The sequence below is a fragment of the Gorilla gorilla genome, chromosome 3 (assembly GCF_029281585.2).
Source record: "Gorilla gorilla gorilla isolate KB3781 chromosome 3, NHGRI_mGorGor1-v2.1_pri, whole genome shotgun sequence".
NCBI classification, from domain to species: Eukaryota; Metazoa; Chordata; class Mammalia; order Primates; family Hominidae; genus Gorilla; species Gorilla gorilla.
The window spans coordinates 138,945,372-138,962,399 of record NC_073227.2 but is presented as its reverse complement, the minus strand read 5'-3'; the positions used below and the strand labels follow the sequence as shown (position 1 = coordinate 138,962,399).

The window sequence follows — 17,028 nt, the reverse complement described above, 5'->3', positions numbered from 1 at the left end:
CTCAAATATATAGTAAGGCTATATTAAGACTCTGCTTATGGAAAATAATAATAACTAAGATACTTCTTTTATATCTTTGCATTAGGATTCAGAGTATTTTTATTTTGTAAGAAATTACAGTATGCCTAGAATATAGATTGTAGAATTGCACAATACTACTTTTTTAAAAAACAAATCATGAAGAGAGTTTTACAAATAAGAAATAATGCAATGCATTATCTAGAAGTACCTTTATAAATATTTGAATATCTTAGGGAAGGTTTTTTTCTAAACAAGTTTTAAGTGTATCCTTTTGAATGTTTCAGGAAATGCCAGTCCTCGATTCATCCGTTGTACAACATACTGTTTTCCATGCACGTCAGATATGGCTAAGCAAGCTCAGATTCCATTAGCTGCTGTCATCAAGCCCTTTGCCACCATTCCTTCAAATGAGGTAAGAATGATATATAATAGCAATTCAATAATTTATCAATTCCAAAATTACTATTTTCTCACAATTTTCTTATACATTATTCTATAATATAAACAGGAAACTGGAATATATTTTTATAATGCAAAACATCTAGTAATTGAATTCATCAGGAAAACAAATAATCCACCAAGCTATGGTTTTTGGCATCCTGTACACCAAATACAGATGGACTGCGTCACTTTTTGGCGTATTGTAGTAATGCACACATACAGAAAATATAGAATGTCACACAGTAAAAGTATTGTGACTTGTCACAAGGCCCTGATACCCTAGTTTAGAGCCCTTACATTGTGGGTGTTCTGTTGAGGGAAGATGATAGATCCTATAGTCCTTGATCTATTAGAGCAGATCTTACTACATCTGCTTTAATTATCACTGGGCCAGGATACTCATCAACTCCTACTTAAAGATTAGAAAGTATGGGATAGATAAATCTGTATATATTGATTTGAAAATATGTGCTCAACATATAGTTGAGCGGGAAAAAAAGATAAGTGGTTTACATTGAAAATCTGCAGTGTCAGGATGCTGCCAGTGGGTATTTGATCTAGACTTCCAGAAACAACCCAATTCCAACCTACACTGCTGCCATTCCTTCTTTTGATGCCCCTGAGTGATGAATGCCCACATGCGCACAGAAACACAGGCACTATAGCAGAGCAAGTCACACAGGGGAAGAAAAGCTTGACTTCCAGCTGGAGCTGTGACCATAACCCATTGTAGTATCCAGGTAAGCTAGGCCGAACCACAGATTCCTCTTGCTGCACTAAAGGCCAGAGCCCCAGTATTCCCTCCCAGCATAAACCTCAGTGTTGGATCTAATGATCCTTTGAAGTAGGCTGATGTAATGTACACCTAGCAGCATCTAAGCAAGAGGCAGAGCATCTGCAAGAGCAAACAGATTCGTTCCCTTTCTTGGGCTCACCAAACCAGCTGGTATGGAGAGTAAAGCAGTGTGAGGAAGGGGAGGAGGAAGCTATGGTGAGTGGGGCTTTATGTCCACTAAGGGAAAGAAGAGAGAAAAGAGAGATGTGTGATGTGTGCAGTAGCTTTCATGCCCTTTGGGATCTTCACTCACTGTCCTTATGAATGTAATGTAGTGCTGCCAACACTTCCTTTTGGGAGTAGAGTGAACTGGCTTAGAGTAGGTCATGGGAGAGGCATTGAACTGTTGTTAGAAGCCAAACTTACGTGTGGTATGGTTTCATATTTGCAAATCAAGATGTACATTCAGTATCTCCTTTACATATTTTAACCATAGCCTCTTCCATGATGGTTCTAGAAATTTAATATATTTATAAACACCTCATTAAACTCACTATGCTTAGTATGAATGAGGTAGACCAATATGTATTGACAGAGATGCCGCTATGTACAATGCATGCATTTTAAAGAAAAACTTAACTAGAAGTATTTTCAAAGCTATTTTCAACATTGTGTTTTGAAAATTTTCAAACATACAGAAAATCTAAAACGATTTCATAGTGAACACCTATATATCCCTGCCACCTGGATATTACCATTAACATGTAAGTACACTTGTTTTGTCACATATCATGATGTTCATCTGTCCATCAACCCATCTTTTTTATTCTGATCAATTTCAGAGTAAATTGCAGACATTTAGACACTTAATACTAAATACTCCAGAATGCATATCATTAGGTAGTGTTCAAAATTTGCTTACGGATTATTTTCTCATTTGAGGCAAAATTCATTTACAATAAAATGTACATGTCTTAAGTGAACGTTTATTGAGTTTTGACAACTGTGTATACCTATGTAGCCGAGACACCTATCAAAACATAGAACATAATTGCCACCCCAGAAAGGTATCTCATGCCCTTTCCTAGGCGACCCCCACCCCTTCACATAACCGCCCTTCCCTGGCAGCCACAGTTGTGATTGTTTTCTGTGATAGATTTGTTTAGCCTATTCTAGGACTTCATGTAAATAGAATGATAAAGTATGTTCTATTTTGTACAAAGGTTGTCTTACTCAGCATAACGTTTTAAAGAGCCATTGTGATGTTGCGTGTATCAACAGTCTGTTTCTTTTTTATTGCTGAATAGTGTAATTCATTGTATGAACATACCGCCACACCTTGGCCTACTATAAGAGGTTTTAGGCTGGGCACGGTGGCTCACACCTGTAATCCCAGGACTTTGGAAGGCTGAGGTGGGTGAATCACCAGAGGTCAGGAGTTTGAGACCAGCCTGACCAATATGATGAAACCCCATCTCTACTAAAAATACAAAAATTAGCCGGGTATGGTGGCGTGTGCCTGTAGTCCCAGCTACTCGGGAGGCTGAGGCAGGAGAATTGCTTGAACCCAGGAGGTAGATGTTGCAGTGAGCCAAGATTACGTGATAATCTTGGCTCACAAGATTGAAGACAGAGGGAGACTCTGTCTCAAAAAAAAAAAAAAAAGTTTTTATGTGCTGACTTCATATGCAGGTATCTACAACAATATGTAGTATTGGTCTTTTCTTTTGAAAGTCAATTACTGTACTTTTAAATAAGTAAAACATAAACAATCAAAAGATGAAAAGGGCATACAGTGAAAAATAGGCCTCTGCCTACCTCTGCTTCCTCCCCTTTCATGTAGCCCTTACCTGTTCTTTGTGATTCCTTCTAGAAATAAAATATGCATATAACAATATATAACTATCTATCCTTCAAAAAAAAGTATGTAAATGTAAATGATAGAATGGTACACACATTGTTCTATACTTTTTAAAATTAATATATCTGGCGCTGATTTTATATTATTTCCTATAGAGCTACCTCCTTCTTTAAAACAGCTGGGTAATATATTAATATGAGAAATATTATAACTGTACATACAAAATCAATTTTGAGATGCATACTGTCAAAAATGTGAAACTTTTATGAATCCTAAAATTGAGGAAATGTATTGCCATCAGTGCGCCTACAAGAACCATCCCCACAGCTTTTCTCAGGCGGATGGGGTTGCTACACATGTGCAGCCGCTGACTTATTTGTTCCTTTGCTATCTGAACCTTATCAAAGAGATCTTTTATTTTCATAAACAGAAGATACTTCTACCTTGACGGAAACCTGCAGCATATATAAATAACAAAATATCATAGGAAGCAATTCTATTGTATATCAGTATTGTGGATACATAGGATTTATACACATGAATAATGTCAGTTTTGGCTGCACCTTGTTAATGGCAATGAGTTTGCATGGTTTTCAGTTATCTACTAGCAAAAACCCCCTCCTTGCCCCTTCCTCGTGATAAAGCTGACCTGGGTCAAATATGCATGAAATAGAACAAAACTCAGCAATTGTTCACATCCAAAACTAGAGTCTGGAACCTTCTTGTTATCATCATTTAGTATTAATTATTATAAAATTATTCACTAATGTCTTCTGGAAAATAAAACCTGGCATTTCAATGCTGTTGAAAAAAATCTTTCAAACATTAGTTTAAGCCTCCTAAAAAATGCATATACGCATTTTATACATAAATTGAGTGGGTATGGTTTCTATTTTCCAAAGTTGTTTGTTTTAACCAAATACTACCTACCCAGTAACATAGGATCTTTTAGTAAGGACTTGTGCTGCATTTTCATCTCTGTGCTTTCCAAAGTATTAAACAGAGGAGGTTAGAATGGTAGCTTATTTCTGGAATCCGACTTAGGGAGACGCTCTACTTGTGAAAATAACACACTCTATTCCTTTAATGTTGTTGGAGACTCTGAATACTGACTATGTAAATGTATTTGACAGTACTGTTTTCTCTACTCAGGCTCTCTCTACACAAAGCCCTTTCTTTTCCCCTAGACATTCAAGAATAGAATTACTCTGAATATATTTAAGAATTACTTCCCTTTATATAGCAGTGCTTCCTGGTTTGAATGAAGACACTCTCTATTTAAAGGAGTACTTTTATTTTTATTTGTTGAAATAGACTTAGAAGTCAAAAAATAAGGACTGTGAAAGGGATGCTGCAACACCAGGAAGAAGTTCCTCAGGGGCATGTGCCCAAAAAATGTCTTCCTTTTTGGGCATGTAGCTGGACCTAAACTTGGAGAGCCACCAACATTAGGGAATTATTGCTGCTCTACTACACCAGCTAGCTAGATGCAAGTCTGTGTGCTACCAAGTGTTTGGGCCTTCTTGACAGATTCTCCTCTTTTGGCTTCCATGACACCGTCCTGGTCTAATTTTTCCTACGTCACAGGCAGGGAACATTTAAGTTCCCTTTATTATTTTCCTGATCTCTAATTTGGAGGTTAGTCAAGGCTTGAACTTGGGATCTTCTTTCCACTCTCCTTAGATACCCTATCCCCTACAAAAACTAAATATCATCTGTAACAGCTGCTGCTGCTGATGGGAATAATAACAGTCAAAATTTATAAAAAGCAAAATTATGTTTTTTTGTTTTGTTTTGTTTTGTTTTTTAGTATTTATTGATCATTCTTGGGTGTTTCTTGGAGAGGGGGATTTGGCAGGGTCATAGGACAATAGTGGAGGGAAGGTCAGCAGATAAACATGTGAACAAAGGTCTCTGGTTTTCCTAGGCAGAGGGCCCTGCCGCCTTCCGCAGTCTTTGTGTCCCTGGGTACTTGAGATTAGGGAGTGGTGATGACTCTTAATGAGTATGCTGCCTTCAAGCATCTGTTTAACAAAGCACATCTTGCACCGCCCTTAATCCATTTAACCCTTAGTGGACACAACACATGTTTCAGAGAGCACGGGGTTGGGGATAAGGTTATAGATTAACAGCATCCCAAGGCAGAAGAATTTTTCTTAGTACAGAGCAAAATGGAGTCTCCTATGTCTACTTCTTTCTACACAGACACAGTAACAATCTGATCTCTCTTTCTTTTCCCCACATTTCCCCCTTTTCTGTTCGACAAAACCGCCATCGTCATCATGGCCCATTCTCAATGAGCTATTGGGTACACCTCCCAGAAGGGGTGGCGGCCGGGCAGAGGGGCTCCTCACTTCCCAGACAGGGCGGCCAGGCAGAGGCGCCCCCCAACCTCCCGGACGGGGCAGCTGGCCGGGCGGGGGCTGCCCCCCACCTCCCGGACGGGGCGGCTGCCGGCCGGAGATGCTCCTCACTTCCCGGACGGGGCGGCTGCCGGGCGGAGGGTCTCCTCACTTCCCAGACGGGGCGGCAGGTCAGAGACGCTCCTCACCTCCCAGACGGGGTGGCGGCGGGGCAGAGACACTCCTCAGTTCCCAGACGGGGTCGCGGCCGGGCAGAGGCGCTCTTCACATCTCAGACGGGGCGGCGGGGCAGAGGCGCTCCCCATATCCCAGACGATGGGCGGCCGGGCAGAGACGCTCCTCACTTCCTAGACGGGATGAGGCCGGGAAGAGGCGCTCCTCACTTCCCAGACTGGGCGGCCGGGCAGAGGGGCTCCTCACATCCCAGACGATGGGCGGCCAGGCAGAGACGCTCCTCACTTCCTAGACGGGGTGGCGGCCGGGCAGAGGCTGCAAACTCAGCACTTTGGGAGGCCAAGGCAGGCGGCTGGGAGGTGGAGGTTGTAGCAAGCCGAGATCACGCCACTGCACTCCAGCCTGGGCAAGATTGAGCACTGAGTGAGCGAGACTCCGTCTGCAATCCCGGCACCTCGGGAGGCCGAAGCTGGCAGGTCACTCGCGGTCAGGAGCTGGAGACCAGCCCGGCCAGCAGGGCGAAACCCCGTCTCCACCAAAAAATACGAAAACCAGTCAGGCGTGGCGTCGCACGCCTGCAATCCCAGGCACTTGGCAGGCTGAGGCAGGAGAATCAGGCAGGGAGGTTGCAGTGAGTCGAGATGGCGGCAGTACAGTCCAGTCTCGGCTCGGCATCAGAGGGAGACCGTGGAGAGAGAGGGAGAGGGAGGAGGGAGGAGGAAGAGGGAGAGGGAGAGCTATAAATTTTAAAAATATTTACTTAATTATCACATTAACCTACTTATCCCCATTTTAGATATAAGTAAACTGAGGCACAGAGTTAGATAACTTGTTAAGGTCAACAGCTGCTAAACTGCAAAGCTAGGATGCAAAACCACACAGACTCTGGTGTCTAAAGTACTCTAAAGCACTGCGCTGTTACTCATTCATTCATTCGTTTTTACATTTTCAGTCCCATACTCACATATCCAAACACCTCTCTGAAATCTCTCCTTGGGTGCTTCATAGAAACCTCAAACTTAACGTGTCCAAAAATGAACTTCTGATCTCTGCACCCCAAACCTGTTTATTTTTCCACATATCAATAAGTGGCACTATCGTTTATCTAATTGTGTGAGACAAAAATAAAAAACTAAACAATTATAGTTAATAATAGAAAATGAGGGACATGCTGCTATTTTAGATATTTATAATCTCTAATCAAGGAAATAACAGTTTTAAAGTATCTTTTCTAAGCAAATGTATTACTTGAATACTGTTATTCTATGTATAAAGTCATCTTTAATTATCTTCCTCTACTATAAATGATTTATTTCAGTGTTAGTAAAATTTTATGTTTTGTTTGCTTATCTAGTATTGCCATCATTACTGCAATTTTAAAATCTTTCCTTAGAGATAAGCTGCTTTGGCATCTACCAAAGTATTTATTTAGTACAGTGTTTTTAAAAATTGGTTCCATTGTTTGACAGGTTCCAACATTTCTAAGCATGCTATTGTGTTAGCAACGGCCTATAAAAATAAACCTAACCCAAGCGGTTTGGACGAGAGGATGTTCCTTAGGAACATTTGCTTTGGAGATGTTTGCTATTTCCAGGGGTATATCTATGTTGTCACTGTTTAAATTTCGTATTCCTTACCATACGTTTTAAATTTTTATGACTTTTAAGTGAAACCCATCCCCACAGCCAGTATAATTAATTCTGAGGTATATATGTAGCAAAAGTAATTGGTTATGCTGTAAACCCTTTTGTTTAGTAAACTGTGTTTTAATTTTTGATGCTGTATTTTAGGAACTGAGGTAGTATGGTGTAGAAGTCCAGTGCAAAAGGATTGAAGATTATAACTAATTTAATTTTGCATTTGTTTCTCTAAAATAGGAAATGTTTATCTTTTGGACAAGTGCATAGTCTAATTATACATGCAATTAAGTAATTTCACCTATAAACCAGATGGTAGAAGCTTTTACTCCATCTGTGACTAGATTCAGGAGTATCTGTGTATATTTTTCAGTTATAAATGGATATAATAGTCAAAGTAATTTCCTTGCTTATTGAATTAGCAAGGATAAACTTTCATCCAAGACTCAACATTTCAGTTGCATTTTAATCCCCTCCTTACTCTGTGCTAGGAACTCTGCTGAACTTTAGGAATTTGGAAAACAAGAAAAACAAGATCAGTTACTCTTGCCTAGGACTTAATAAACATTTTTCACGAATGCAGTTAACTTTCGTACAATGTGAAAAAGGCTCTGATGGGGATAGCTTCATTGTTATATGGAGCTTATTTTCTGGGAAAATTTTACCTGAATTATGACTTAACAAATAAATAAGGACTTTGTCCTGTTAATAAATGCTGTTTAGGCAGGGCGCGGTGGCTCACGCCTGTAATCCCAGCACTTTGGGAGGCCGAGGTGGGTGGATCACGAGGTCAGGAGATCAAGACCATCCTGGCTAACATGGTGAAACCCCATCTCTACTAAAAATACAAAAAATTAGCCTGGCATGGTGGCACGTGCCTGTAGTCCCAGCTACTCGGGAGGCTGAGGCAGGAGAATCACTTAAACCCGGGAGGCAGAGGTTGCAGTGAGCTAAGGTTGCACCACTGCGCTCTAGCTTAAGTGACAGAGTAAGACTCCATCTCAAAAAAATAAAAATAAACAAATAAATAATACATGCTGTTTAAATCTTTCTTGTTAATGATTGTTTATATTTTGATAGATTCAGCAGGTCTAAAGAGGGTACCATTGTGGGGGAAAAAGGAATGGATGTCAAGGAACCGATTAATGGAGTTAACAAGAAAGGAAAATTCTGTTAGAGAATAAGCCCAGCACCAATACGTTATGTCAGTGATGGTCTTTACATGTCACCTGCAAAAGGAATTGCTGGTCATGCATTTGACTTTTCAGCTAATCTTGCTTGCATGCGTTGACATAGTTTTGGCAGAACTTATAGTGCCTCACTGTAGTAGTTTATTCACGATGACCATGTCATCCCTTCTTTTAGGAAGATAGCAGCTTATGTAATAGGTGTAATCCCACTTGTATAGATGATGAAGCTCCACAGGTTCTGGGGCTATTAAAGTTACCAGCTGGTAAGTGATATGCTGGAACTCAAGATTCCAAATTTTAATAAAACAGTATTTATTTTTCTTGCTGGCTAAAGTTTTAGCAATGAGCCTCTTGCTCTTCCTGGAAGCTTATGAGTTATCTTGAAATAATCATTTTAGAGTTCTTAAAGTCTTTTTGACCTTAAGCCTCTACTTAGTACTCCTTGTAGGCAAAGACTATCCAGAGTTCAGCAGTGGGCTGGGCATAGAGGTCTTAGTTGAATAAATGCACTCTTCTTGGGGTTGTAGAGACATTTAAAAGACAAAAATAAACCATATCACAGAATGGTGGTTGATTTGTAGGTATTTTAGGCCTCTAATTTTTTTTAGCACAGTGAATCTTAGTTGTTCCTTGGCAGCAGTTGGGTCTACTGATAAACATGTTGCTAATGAAATAAACATTTTTTAAAATCCTGCTTTGGACATTTCATGTCTTTTAAATGACTACCAATTTCATTTATAACCCTGTTCACCTCTCTAACAAACTCTGTGGGTAAAGAAAAAATCATTTGAAAGACAATGTAGTTTTTACAAGTTCCTCAACACTGTGGGAGAATTAACTCAGTTTCTTCTATCACATATTAATGAGAGAGGTTCTCTTTCACTATAAAGGACAGAACAGTAAAACAATTGGATGAATTTTGGACCAAGATATTTTAGGAACCAATAAAAACTGGCTACTTTTTCCAAAGCACAGTAGCCAAATGGTGGAACACTGGATTAGGAGCCAGGAACTAATTTCAGGTCTCCACTGTGCCTTGTATTGTGACCTTAGGCCTCCATTTCTAAGAGGGAGAAGCCTGGTTCTGTTATCTCATAAATCCAGAAAGCTGATAGTGTCTGTCTTACTTTTCCAGTTTTATTGGACATTCACCATAGATGCCATTTATGAAGCCCTATATGTTATTAGAAATTAATGTGAACAAATTTCGCAACCCAGCCCAAAGTGATTTCATATGTATAGCACTTTCAGTTTAAGTCTGGAGTGTATTATATTATTCATTTAAAAAGAAACACATGGCCAGGCATGATGGCTGACACTTGTAATCCCACCTCCTTGGGAGGCTGAGGTCAGAGAATCACTTGAGGCCAGGAGATTGAGACCAGCCTGGGCAACATAGTGAGACCCCATGTCTACCAAAATAAATATTTTTTTAAGTAGCCAAGTACAGTGATGCATGCCTGTAGTTCCAGCTACTCAGGAGGCTGAGGCAGGAGAATCACTTGAGCTCAGGAGTGTGAGACTGCAGTGAGCTATCATAGTGTCACTCTACTCTATCCTGGTGTCAGAGTGAGACCTCGACTTTAATTTTGTTTATTTCATTATTTATTTATTGAGACAAGATTTCACTCTGTGACCCAGGCTGGAGTACGGTGTACAATCTCTGTTCACGGTAACCTTCACCTCCCAGGCTCAAGCGATCCTCACACCTCAGCCACCCAAATAGGGACCATGGCCACGTGCGCCACACCTGGCTAATTTTTGTATTTTTTGTAAAGTGAGGGTCTCACTATATTGCCTAGGCTGGTCTCAAACTCCTAGCTCAAGCAGCCCACCTGCCTCGGCCTCCCAAAGTGCCGGGATTATAGACTTGAGCCACCACATCCAGCCTCAACTTTAAAAATAAAAAGAACACATGAAGATTGGGAGACTATGCATTTTCACGTATAGCCTAAATTTAGCTAGTTTAGTGATAAGTATGCTCTGAAATTAAACTGATTACTGTATGATATCATGGCCTGTAAAGAACTTAAAGAATACTTAAATTATTTATTTTTAAATGAAAACTTCAAAAGCCAGAATTTATTTTTTAAGTTCTGTATCATCATCTTGTCTGCTTTAATTATTTTTAAAGTGTCAACATAAAAACTTGGACATACAAAATGCATGTATTTAGAAATAAAATGATGACTGTAACATTTAAAATACCTTTGTTTTATCAAGTTACTTTCGAAACTGAATCTCATCTCTTAAGATTTTTGGTCACTGTTTATATAGTGCTATGAAAAAGTACTATGAAGAAGTTTGGCAGCTGAAGAACAGAATATTATCCCTTTTTAGAACAGTGTTCTAGCCTTATAGCACATGTGTAGGGAGAGTCACATTTGTCAGGGCAAAGATCATTTGAATTCTTTTTAAGTTACATTTCAGAAGCTAAATGCACCAAGCTTATTTTCTGAATCACAGAATTATTCCTGTAAGTCTTTATTCTTTTATTAAATGGGGAACAACTTCAGGAGAAACAATACAAAGAAAACATTCTGCCGTGATTTAATTTTCAGTGAATTTTCAGAAAGTGTGGGTTTGATGACCTTCCTTGCCCTAGTGATTGAGGACCCAAATCAGCCTTTCTTGATGTAGAGCAGTGGGGAGGATTGAGAAGCCACCACAGACGAGGAACTGTGTTAGAGCCTTTTTGCTGCTATTTCTCTAAATTCTAAGACCCATATTTTCTCATATTTTAACATTTTAAAAATAGGAATATGCCTTATTAAAAAGGCTTCTTAGCAATGTGTCATGTTCACCTGGAAGGTTTGGTGTCTCTTAGAATTGAAGGGATTTTAGAATCAATGAAATATGCTATCTATACCTTGCTTCATGCTTCTAACTTCTGTCAAATTTTGTGGATATTTAGATAATTCAAGAGTACCAGGGTCTACAATGTGTGCAGCTGTGCGTCTTTGCTAATCAAGTACAAGAAAGTCAAATATTTTAATGTTTATATTGGAAAGCTTCATAGAAATCAAGTTCCCATTGAATAAAAGGCTAAAAAATAAACAAAATTATACTTTTAAGAAACAAGAAGAAAGAGAAAAATGTAGGAAAAGAAAACCCTGTCTAAACTTTTAATTTGGCATTGTTTCTTAAAATGTTTGAAAGTGACCCCCAAGTTTGAAGCACAGATTATTTCTGAAGTGATTTTTTTGTCAGGAATATAGCATTGTCATGAATGTGGTGACTAAGGCAGGAATTTAGGAGTTAGATGGAGTTAGGTGCATAAATTGACTCTATTTTAGCAGTATGACCTTGAAACATTTACTTTTTTGAGCCTTATTTCTTTCATAAGTAAAATTACAATAACACCCCTTAACCTGTAGTTGTTTAAAAATAAATCAGTCTTATCTTCATCAGTATTATGATTATTTGCTATACAATATCAAATTTTGCCATGGAAAATTTTATTTTAATCTTACCTTGATTTTGGGTGTCTGCTATATACAAGAAAGAGAAGTATGAGAACTTCAGGCAATTTATATTTACTTAAAGTGTATACATTTAAGAGGGATGTCATCAAACCCCTTCAGTGGTTCTAGCTATTATATAAGAAGGAGGAAACTGAATTAGACTCCACAATTTATATTCATATGTAAATGGGAAAGAGGCTTAATTACTCTGATTTTAAAGGAATGTTGCATGGTATCTGTCATTTGATATTAGATCACTATTTTCTCTGTTTCTTAGTATTCAAATTATAAGCATCACCATAACATAAACATTTGTATAGACTTTATTTTTTCATAAGGTGTTTCATGAGCATTTGCTGGAATAATTTTTCTTCAGCTCCTTCACAGTATTCTGTCCTTTTAGTCACTTCCTGAGGGGAGCTTTTGGGATACTTCCCAAGCCCCATTCTCCCCTGTAGCGCAACTCATACCATGAATCCCAGTTTGCAATTTTGATATGTAGATTTGACTAACATCTTTTTCCTGCTGGGTTCACAAGGGTAGGGACCACATCTGATTTTTCTCACTATTGCATTTCTAGGACCTAAAACAGTACATGGAACATTTTTAGCTAAATAATATTTAACTATGATATTTTAATCATACAATATCATTTATATATAGAAGTATAGTAGAATTTTGATGCCAAGTAATTTGTTGACATTTTTACCATAGAGGTCTGCCTGTGCTCAAACATTTATTGAGCTTGTTGTATTCAAATGCCATATTTGATACTAAAACTGTTACGAAGTAGATAAGAAAGTAATTGACAATTTAAATGCCAAACTAAGGCGAGGATCTTGTATTTAGGAGTCATCTCTTTATCCTAGTGTCTGCTTGAGTTCAGTTTCCATGGTCTATATCAATGAAAATATTTTATTTCCCACACATGTTCTTATTTAAAAAAGCCATTTGGGGATGCACTACAAATTATGATTGCTTTAGTATTGCCAGCAGATAAAAACAGCTGCACTGACTAGAATAACAATTTCATAAGGAATTTCCAGGACAGTAAAATTCTACATAAAGTTTAGCTTAGGTTTCACTTTTATTCTCCCCCCACTCCAGTGTTTCTCTCAATGTCATCTCACAGAGGAAGGTATGTAGTATTTGTGAGTGTGTGTTTGTGTGTATTTGGTGGGGGGGGGGGGGGAGTGGGGCAGGGAAGGATGTTATGAGCAGTACCTGTAACAAAAAAGAGCATTTAAAAATCTTTAAAATATTATTTGTTGTTTGGGAAAATAAAACCATCATTTACTTTCTTGAAAAATATTTCTGTAAAATGCAGGTAAAATAGAAGAGCCATAATTATTAAATCTAGTGTTTGTAGGTATCGTGGAGTTCATCTACCACAAAGATCACTTTCCTTTATCCTAAACTGTAAATTAAAGTACATTGTAGTCTTAACATGGAATGAGATTTAAGTTTTTTTGGGTTTACTACATCCCATACTTCCTTGTCCTCTATAGTTTGAAAAGTTTTGAAAAATTCTTTAAATAGTTCAAACATAATTTTGTCTATATTTCTTCTTTCTTACAGAAAAGCATAGAAAATGTTTCATATTTATCAACTTTTATTTTGATAACAAGTCATCTTTCCTCTTATTTCCGTTTATTGATATAGAATAAATATATAAATGTATTTATTTCTCTAAATGCTTTTGAATTGATCATCTGTTTTTTAAATTAAATTTTTTTCTCAACTTTTTAAATTCCTGTTTTCAAAAATGCTCTCCTTCAAATGATTTTTGGCTGTGTGCCCAAATCAAATTAACTCACCAAAGATGATTTGCTGTATTACTGGAAGTAGCCCAGCCGGAGCACAGGGGATGGTTAGTCACCAGTGTTTTCTTCTGTTTAAATAGAGACAAGGTTTCGCCATGTTGGCCAGGCTGGTCTTGATCTCCTGAGCTCAAGTGATCTGCCCGCCTCAGCCTCCCAAATTGCTCGTATTACAGGCATGAACCACTATGCCTGGCCAGTCTTCAGTGTTTACGTCAATAGCAGATTGAACTGTGTGACCTTTAGAGCCCTGTATTTTTTTCCACTCTGAAAGGAATTTGTAGAAAAAGTTTTAGACATATTTGGACAAATGCATAGCTTCCATAGGTGTCTACTCTAAAGGGAATTGATCATTTGGTTTGAGTTCTCTTAAGCTTCTTTACAGAAACAGTTTTATACTTGTATTTGTACTTGTATAATCACTCCTGGGATTTTAGTGATGTTTTCAGTCATCTCATATACCATAATCTGGACAATAATCCATTGTTATTTGATATGATAATTTATAAACTATGACCATTTTATGAAAGACTTTATGTCACCTTATTTCAAAAAGAATTTAAGAATAACCAATTCAATTCAATGAATACTCATTGTTCTCCCAGTATGTGCTGGATACTGTTCTTGGCACTTGAGATATGTCAGTGAACAGAGCAGACAAAGATCTCTGCCCTCATGGAGCTTACATTCTAATGGAGACTAGACAGTGAACCTGGTAAGAAGGTTATCTAAGTCTATGGAGGAAGGAAAAAGTAGAGCAGACTTGGGGGATGACGTCTGCCTGGGAGGAGGTGGAGTGTGGGTTTTGTAGATTAAATAGGATATTCAGGGCAGGCCTGATTGAGAAAGTGTCATTTAAATTCAGACCCTCAGGGGTCTGTTCCAAGATGGTCGAATAGGAACAGCTCCCGTCTGCAGCTCTGAGCGTGATTGACGCAGAAGACGGGTGATTTCTGCATTTCCAACTGAGGTACCTGGTTCATCTCATTAGGACTGGTTGGACAGTGGGTGCAGCCCACAGAGGGTGAGCCAAAGCAGGGCGGGGCGTCGCCTCACCCGGGAAGCACAAGGGGTCAGGGGATTTCCCTTTCCTAGCCAAGGGAAGCCGTGACAGACTGTACCTGGAGAAAACGGAACATCCCCACCAAAATACTGCGCGTTTCCAATGGTCTTAGCAAATGGTACACCAGGAGATTATATCCCATGCCTGACTCGGCAGGTCCCACACCCAAGGAGCCTTGCTCACTGCTAGTGCAGCAGTCTGAGATCGACCTGTGAGGCAGCAGCCTGGCAGGGGGGAGGGGTGTACCCCATCGCTGAGGCTTGAGTAGGTAAACAAACCAGCCAGGGAAGCTCAAACTGGGCGGAGCCCACCACAGCTCAGCAAGGCCTGCTGTCTCTGTTGACTCCACCTCTGGGTCCAGGGCATAGCTGAACAAAAGGCAGCAGAAACTTCTGCAGACTTAAACATCCCTGTCTGACAGCTCTGAAGAGAGTAGTGGTTCTCCCTGCATGGTGTTTGAGCTCTGAGAACAGACAGACTGCCTCCTCATGTGGGTCCCTGACCCCCATGTAGCCTAACTGGGGAGACACCTACTGGGACTGACTGACACCTCATACAGGTGGGTGCCCCCTGGGACGAAGCTTCCAGAGGAAGGATCAGGCAGCAATATTTGCTGTTCTGCAATATTTGCTGTTCTGGAGCCTCTGCTGGTGATACCCAGGCAAACAGGGTCTGGAGTGGACCTCCAGCAAACTCCAACAGCCCTGCTGCTGAGGGACCTGTTGGAAGGAAGGCTAACAAACAGAAAGGAATAGCATCAACATCAACAAAAAGGACATCCACACCAAAACCTCATTTGTAGGTCACCAACATCAAAGACCAAAGGTAGATAAAACCACAAAGATGGGGAGAAACCAGAGCAGAAAAGCTGAAAATTCTAAAAACCAGAGTGCCTCTTCTCCTTCAAAGGATTGCAGCTCCTTGCCAACAAGGGAACAAAGCTAGATGGAGAATGACTGACGAATTGACAGAGGTAGGCTTTAGAAGGTCAGTAATAACAAACTTCTCCAAGCTAAAGGAAGACGATCAAACCCATCGCAAGGAAGCTAAAAACCTTGAAAAAACATTAGACGAATGGCTAACTAGAATAAACAGTGAAGAGAAGACCTTAAATGACCTGATGGAGCTGAAAACCATGGTGCGAAAACTACGTGACGCATGCACAAGCTTCAGTAGCCGATTCCTTCAAGTGGAAGAAAGGGTATCAGTGATGGAAGATCAAATTAATGAAATAAAGTGAGAAGTTTAGAGAAAAAAGAGTAAAAAGAAATGAACAAAGCCTCCAAGAAATATGGGACTATGTGAAAAGACCAAATCTGTGTTTGATTGGTGTACCTGAAAATGACATGGAGAATGGAACCAAGTTGGAAAACACTCTTCAGAACATTATCCAGGAGAACTTCCCCAACCTAGCAAGACAGGCTAACATTCAAATTTAGGAAATACAGAGACCACCACAAAGATACTCCTCGAGAAGAGTAACCCCAAGACACATAATTGCCAGAATCACCAAGGCTGAAATGAAGGAAAAAATGTTAAGGGCAGCCAGAGAGAAAGGTCGGGTTACCCACAAAGGGAAGCCCATCAGACTAACAGCAGACCTCTCGGCAAATCTCTACAAGCCAGAAGAGAGTGGGGGCCAATATTCAACATTCTTAAAGAAAAGAATTTTCAACCCAGAATTTCATATCCAGCCAAACTAAGCTTCATAAGTGAAGGAGAAATAAAATCCTTTACAGACAAGCAAATGCTGAGAGATTTTGTCACCACCAGGCCTGCCTTACAAGAGTTCCTGAAGGAAGCACTAAACATGGAAAGGGACAACAGATACCAGCCACTGCAAAAACATGCCAAATTGTAAAGACCGTCAATGCTAGGAAGAAACTGCATCAACTAACGGGCAAAATAACCAGCTAACATCATAACGTCAGGATGAAATTCACACATAACAGTATTAACCTTAAATGTAAATGACACAATTAAAAGACACAGACTGGCAAATTAGATAAAGAGTCAAGACCCATCAGTGTGCTGTATTCAGGAGACCCATTTCACATGCAGAGACACACATAGGCTCAAAATAAAGGGATGGAGGAAGACCTACCAAGCAAATGGAAAGCAAAAAAAAAAAAAAACACCAGGGGTTGCAATCCTAGTCTCTGATAAAACAGACTTTAAAACAACAAAGATCAAAAGGGACAAGGCCATTGCATAATGGT

The 17,028-nt window shown here is 39.4% G+C and overlaps 1 protein-coding gene across 7 annotated transcripts in view; it reads left to right on the top strand.

Annotated features, from left to right (window-relative positions):
- Positions 1-17,028, top strand: part of SEC24D (SEC24 homolog D, COPII coat complex component) — a 115,813-nt gene that overhangs the window by 40,631 nt on the left and 58,154 nt on the right. For all 7 annotated transcript variants that reach the window (XM_019025766.4, XM_055385505.2, XM_055385504.2 and 4 more), the window contains one exon: positions 306-433. In XM_019025766.4, the coding sequence (XP_018881311.2) occupies positions 306-433 (128 nt within the window). The remainder of the gene's footprint in view (positions 1-305; positions 434-17,028) is intronic.